Source organism: Saccopteryx leptura, chromosome 5 (genome assembly GCF_036850995.1).
Source record: "Saccopteryx leptura isolate mSacLep1 chromosome 5, mSacLep1_pri_phased_curated, whole genome shotgun sequence".
Classification (NCBI taxonomy): Eukaryota; Metazoa; Chordata; class Mammalia; order Chiroptera; family Emballonuridae; genus Saccopteryx; species Saccopteryx leptura.
Genome location: NC_089507.1, coordinates 137,046,175 through 137,052,174, shown reverse-complemented (window position 1 = coordinate 137,052,174; position 6,000 = coordinate 137,046,175). Strand labels below are relative to the sequence as shown.

The following is a 6,000-nucleotide window of genomic DNA, read 5'->3' as shown; positions in this document are numbered from 1 at the left end:
ACACTTCCTGCTCTTCCTCATTGAGGGTCCATTCCACAACTATTTGAGGCTCCACAAAATATCAGGATTTCATCAGAGAGTTCAAGTCAGAATAAGATTTCCAAGATTATTTTATAGGACTCATCCCAAATATCAAAACCTGCTAAATTTGCATGCTCCCTTCTATTGAATAAGAGATGCCAAAAAGTTTCCTGTTTTGGCACTTACTCAGCAGCACCTAGTAAAATTGTAGTTTCTGTGGGAGAAACATTTTAAGTTGACACTCGTGATTGAAGCATTTGGTAAACAGTTTTTAGAGATGATATAACCAGTGAGTGCCTAATTTTTGTTTAAAAAGACTCGGTAAAGAGTTAAAGTTATATTAACTAGGGAAACTGGTTAAGATAATTTGAATTAGGACCTTCCAGGTAAAGATGCTCTCCCTTTCTTGGGGCGAGGGGACAACATTCAGCAACAAAATGAAGCCTAAATTTAAATGACAAAGTAAAAATGTTTTAAAATCATACAAAAGCAAGGAGACCGCAAAGCTAGTAGTATGGGAGATACAGAGACAGGTCATTTATCACATCGTTTCCTCGTCTGCTTTTCTCTTTGAATATCGGTGTGCTTACTAAATGCTTTCAATACAATATCGTTAAGTGTATGAACATCATTGTCTTGACCCAGCAGGAATTTTGACAACCGAAATGCCAGGTGCTATATAAAAGGTGGACTAAAGAGTAAAACACTTGACTTTACGGTTGCATTGACAATAATATATTTATCAGATTATTCAATGTCAAAGCCAAGACGACTCCATTGCCTAGTTTCCCTTTCTCTCTGCACTTGTACCGGTTCTCCCCGCGAGCGAGCGGGGCTCCCGGATGGGACGTGTCGTGCCCAGTCTGGCATATACGCAGGTCAGGGATCGGTTTGTAAAGAACCTGTGCTTCAGGCGACGCTCTACTCAGCAGGGTATGGACACTCGACGGTGCACGACTCCTGACTCCTGCAGGGGCTGGACGCTCTTGGCAAGTTGAAAGTACCCCTGCAGGCGGAGTTCCCCCGGGGCTGGCCGTTTGCCCGCGCGCGGGACGCGGGGGGGGGGGGGGGGGGGGGGGGGCTGGGGGGGGCATCGTGACGTCACTCTCCGGGCTGGCTGTTGCCGCCTAGCGGCCACGTTCTGGTCCCAGTCGGTTGCCGGGGAGACGCAGGTACACAGGGAGGATCGGCTCCCGCGGGACGTCGAGTCCCCCTTTCAGTCGCCGGGTCGCTGCACCTTTATCTAGCCTTGTCGTCCTCGAGCTTGTGGCCGGCGGGGAGCTGCGGGCGCCATGAGTCAGAGGCAGGTGCTGCAAGGTAGGGCCTGGGGCGAGCGCCCTGACGGCTGGCAGAGGGAGCCCGGGGAAGACGGGGTGGAGGGGTGCTCCACGGTGTCTCTTCTCTCAGTGTTCGAGCAGTACCAGAAGGCCCGAACCCAGTTCGTGCAGATGGTGGCAGAGCTGGCGACCAGACCCCAAAACATCGAGACCCTGCAGAACGCGGGTGAGCCCAACCCCCGTCGCCCCGCACCCCCAGGGCTGTGTGACCGAGTGCCTCGGCCTTGCCCTTTGCCCCGAGTCCTTAGTTACCCGGTGTCCTCACCGTTTGCCCTCTGGCCAGTCCCCGCCCTGTTAGCCCCTGGCCTCTATTAGCCCAGAGTCCCCGGTTCCCCACCTCAACCCTCCCCTTACCCCGGCCTCCTATGCCCATAACCAGAGACGGATTAAGGTCGGTTGAGGCCGCGGGCGCAGAAGAAAATATTGGACCCCTTATATTAGAAAAAAGTGTAAAGTTGGGGTTTTGCGGGGCCTTTCAGAAGTTGGGGTCCAGGGCGCGTGTTGGGTGTGCCAGCCATTAAGTCCGTCTCTGCCCATAACCTTTCTCCGGCTGAGATTTGAGGGAAAAGAAAGGTGGGGACTGGGGGAGACGTCCCTTCATTCCTCCAATTCACCGCGAAGGCTGTAGAAGCATTCAGACTATTCAGCGAGTCTTTGGGGGTGATGCTGGGAAGGTGAAGCTTACAATAGGCGTGAGAGGGGCCCATAGTCGCCATTTCCACCTTTATCGCAAGCAGGCAAATGTCAGGTTGAAAGTCAACGCCAAAGAATTGCCTGGAAGTCATTTTACATGAATGGGAATATACCCTATCAGGCCCATTTTATCCGGGTGCCAGTGCAGGTCACCCTGGCTTTGATCTACGACTTCTTTACACTAAAGGAATTCCAGAGCGGTCGACACATTATTTTTTGTTTTGCGTTAGTGAAAGAGCAGTGATATGCCTGAATATTTTCCAAGAGAGTCAAAGTCGATCAAGACCTAGCTTTGAGAAATCCTTATGATGTTCTCATTTCATCCCTCAGCCCTAAAGAGAAGTGTGTGTGTGTGTGTGTGTGTGTGTGTGTGAGGGGGGGGGGGGGGTTGCTTCTTATCTATTAATGAAGAATTAAGATAATGGTGGCTCTCTTCTCTCTCTCTCATTAAGCATGATTCCACTACTATCTGAACTAAAAGTAAGATAGCATTTTTCACTCCCATGTCATGAGAAACCTTCAATTTATATAATGTGATTTTTAAAACTCATTTAAATTAACATGGACTTAAAATTAAGAACATATCGACATGTCAAGAATGTTTAGACATAATATTTACTCTGGGTTTTGTTTTGTTCTGTTTCATTTAAGAAAATTACTACTGGCCCTGGCCGAGTTGGCTCAGCGGTAGAGCATCGGCCTGGCGTGCGGGGGACCTGGGTTCGATTCCCGGCCAGGGCACATAAGAGAGGCGCCCATTTGCTTCTCCAGCCCCCCCCCCCTTCCTCTCTGTCTCTCTCGTCCCCTCCCGCAGCCAAGGCTCCATTGGAGCAAAGATGGCCAGGGCGCTGGGGATGGCTCCTTGGCCTCTGCCCCAGGCGCTGGAGTGGCTCTGGTCGCGGCGGGGCGACGCCCGGAGGGGCAGAGCATCGCCCCCTGGTAGGCAGAGCATCGCCCCTGGTGGGCGTGCCGGGTGGATCCCGGTCGGGCGCATGCGGGAGTCTGTCTGACTGTCTCTCCCGGTTTCCAGCTTCAGAAAAATGGAAAAAAAAAAGAAAAGAAAATTACTAATGCATCTAAATGGTATTTTTTTTTTTTTTTTTTTTGTCACTGGAAGGGATTTTGGTATCTATCCTTGTATGTTTCTATTTGGGTATTTGGGGTCAGGAAATGTATTTAAAATAGAGAAAGTGTATTTTATAATCATTTAAAAAACTTTTTATTTAGGAATACCGTATTCCCCATGTATAAGACGCATATTTTTTGAAAAATTTGGGGTCTAAAAACTGGTTGCGTCTTATACAGTAGTTGCAGTATTTTTACTTGCATTTCCTGCTCTTTCCCGGCTTGTTCTTACGCTTATTGTTGAAGACAGTGATTCGTCGTCAGACACAGATGAGGACAAGCTAATGGATGGGAATTTTGACTGTGATGAGGAGTTGTATGAATTTTATAATGAATAAAACTTGCCTGACCAGGCGGTGGCGCAGTGGATAGAGCATCAGACTGGAATGCGGAAGAACTCAGGTTCGAGACCCCGAGGTTGCCAGCTTGAGCGCGGGCTCATCTGGTTTAAGCAAAGCTCATCAGCTTGGACCCAAGGTTGCTGGCTGGAGCAAGGGGTTACTCGGTCTGCTGAAGGCCTATGGTCAAGGCACATATGAGAAAGCAATCAATGAACAACTAAGGCGTCACAACGCGCAATGAGAAACTAATGATTTTGATGCGCTCATCTCTCCGTTCCTGTCTGTCTGTTCCTGTCTATCCCTCTCTCTGACTCTCTCTCTGTCTCTGTAAAAAAATAAAAAAATAAAAATAAAACGCAATAATTGTTTAAAAAAAAACTTGAGTTCAATAACTTTATGTAATACATTTTTTTTCAAATTTCAGGCCCCCAAATTAAGTTGCATATTATATCATACATAGGAGTGTCTTATACAGGGGAAATATGGTAATTATAGATTCAGATGTAGTTGTAAGAAATAATATAAGATTCCATATACCTCAAAACTGGACTATGATATCACAACCAGAATGTTGACATTGAAAATCCATTGATTTAATTCATGTTTCCACAGTTTTACCTGTAATTTTGTGTGTGTGTGTGCTATGCAGTTTTATCCTGTGTGTAATCCATCACCACTATAGTAAAGATACAGAACTCTTTCCTCACCACAGTGATGCCTCCTTGTGTTGCCCTTTTATAACCACCCCGGACCCCCATGTTCCTAACCCTGGGAAACCACTAATCTGTTTTCTATTTTAAAATTTTTGTCATTTCAAAGTAGATAATCTTGTTCGGTATTTATATCATGTGGATTAATTTACTTCTGCATGTGTGTATGCTTTTATGAATGCATGTATAGTCCTCAAAGTACTCAGAAAAGTGCTGGACACACAGTGTTTTATATATACTGACTAAAATTTATTAGAACATAATACATTTTTAAAATGTACTTATATGTTAGGTGTTTTTCCCTCTCAGCCCTACTCAATGGCCTTTGCGAATGGATACTTGCTATTTACAAGTATTTAATTTTTGGACAATAGCTAAACTAAAACATTTTTTAAAAGGAGAAAATGATTGACATATTAAAATTTTGATACTGAAATATGGAAGTGCCTATAGATAGTATTTAAAATATGGAATATCATGTTTTAGTATAAAAATGACAGGTTTTCTCTTCCCACAAGTTGAATATATTACAAAATTTGAATATATTATAAAATTTAATCAATCCAAACTGTTAAGTGATCGTCAATGTGTAAGTGACTTAGATAATGACATTTTTAAACAGCCATCTATATCCACTTATGGTCTGGCTTTGAAGGAATGGACTACAAAAGGAATATAACTTAATGTTTTAAAGTTATCTGCATGTGATTAATATCTTGATGAAACAGTAAGATTTTTCTTTTCCTGAGAAATTTATTTTAACATATGTCATGTTATCTAGATTCAATTTAAGCACTTCTTTAGTTATTTTAGGGACAAATAATGAATATTCTAGTATATATACTTTTTAAAAAATATTTTATTTATTCATTTTAGAGAGGAGAAAAAGAGGGAGAGGGGGAAAGAGATAGAGAAGGGAGGAAAGAGCAGAAAGCATCAACTCCCATATGTGCCTTGACCAGGAAAGCCAGGGTTTTGAACTGCTGACCTCAGAGTTCCAGGTCTACACTTTATCCACTGCAGATATGCAGGTCTTGTGACTTAGTCACAAGAGGCAGGGGTAGGTAAGGAGGGAGATGAGTTCAAGATGACTCCCAGGCTCCTGGTTGCTTAGGCACATTAGTGCCATTCATTAATGGAGAAAGATGATACAAAAGGCAGGGGAAACGGTGATTTCATTCTAACAGTGTTGAAATCGTAGTACCTGGGATGTCTATGTGTCAGTGATTGTGGTAAGCAATTTGGATATATAGGGCTCTGGAGCCCAGGAAAAGCTCTTAGCTGGGAATAAAGGTTTAGATTTGTGGAACTTACATGTTCATTTGAAAATTATAAGTGAGTAAAAGCTCATTTTTATATTTCTTTATGTAAGTATAAACATATAAGTTAATTAAACTGAACTTGCCATAATTTGTATGCATTCAGTTCAAATCTCACATATATAGATGGTTATGGCTGTGACCTAGTTGAGAGTCTGACAGTTGCATTGGAAGAATGAATGAAATTTCAATTAAATACATTAATCATGGAAGACAGCTACAGTAATGTTAATAGTAGAATATTGTGGAGTTAGCAGATTATACCCTTTGGTATGCATTCTAAACCTGGCAGTAGGCCAGTTTTCATTGATAAATGGTAAATTCTATATAAGTATATGTTAAATAAGTAAAAAAATACATACTTTGCTTCCTTGCCCTCTAAGAAGATTTACTAGCTTGCTCAGTGAGTCAGTTGTCTCAATCCCATCTTCCTCTCACCTCTCCTCATTCAAAA

At 43.3% G+C, this 6,000-nt stretch overlaps 1 protein-coding gene across 3 annotated transcripts in view; it reads left to right on the top strand.

The window, feature by feature from the left end:
* The first annotated feature begins 1,152 nt into the window (after positions 1-1,152).
* Positions 1,153-6,000, top strand: part of SPAG6 (sperm associated antigen 6) — a 64,643-nt gene continuing 59,795 nt past the window's right edge. For 2 of the 3 annotated variants that reach the window (XM_066385088.1, XM_066385086.1), the window contains exons 1-2: positions 1,153-1,338; positions 1,429-1,524. In XM_066385088.1, the coding sequence (XP_066241185.1) occupies positions 1,314-1,338; positions 1,429-1,524 (121 nt within the window). In that variant the 5' untranslated portion in view covers positions 1,153-1,313. The remainder of the gene's footprint in view (positions 1,339-1,428; positions 1,525-6,000) is intronic. The other variant, XM_066385087.1, reaches the window with a different exon arrangement.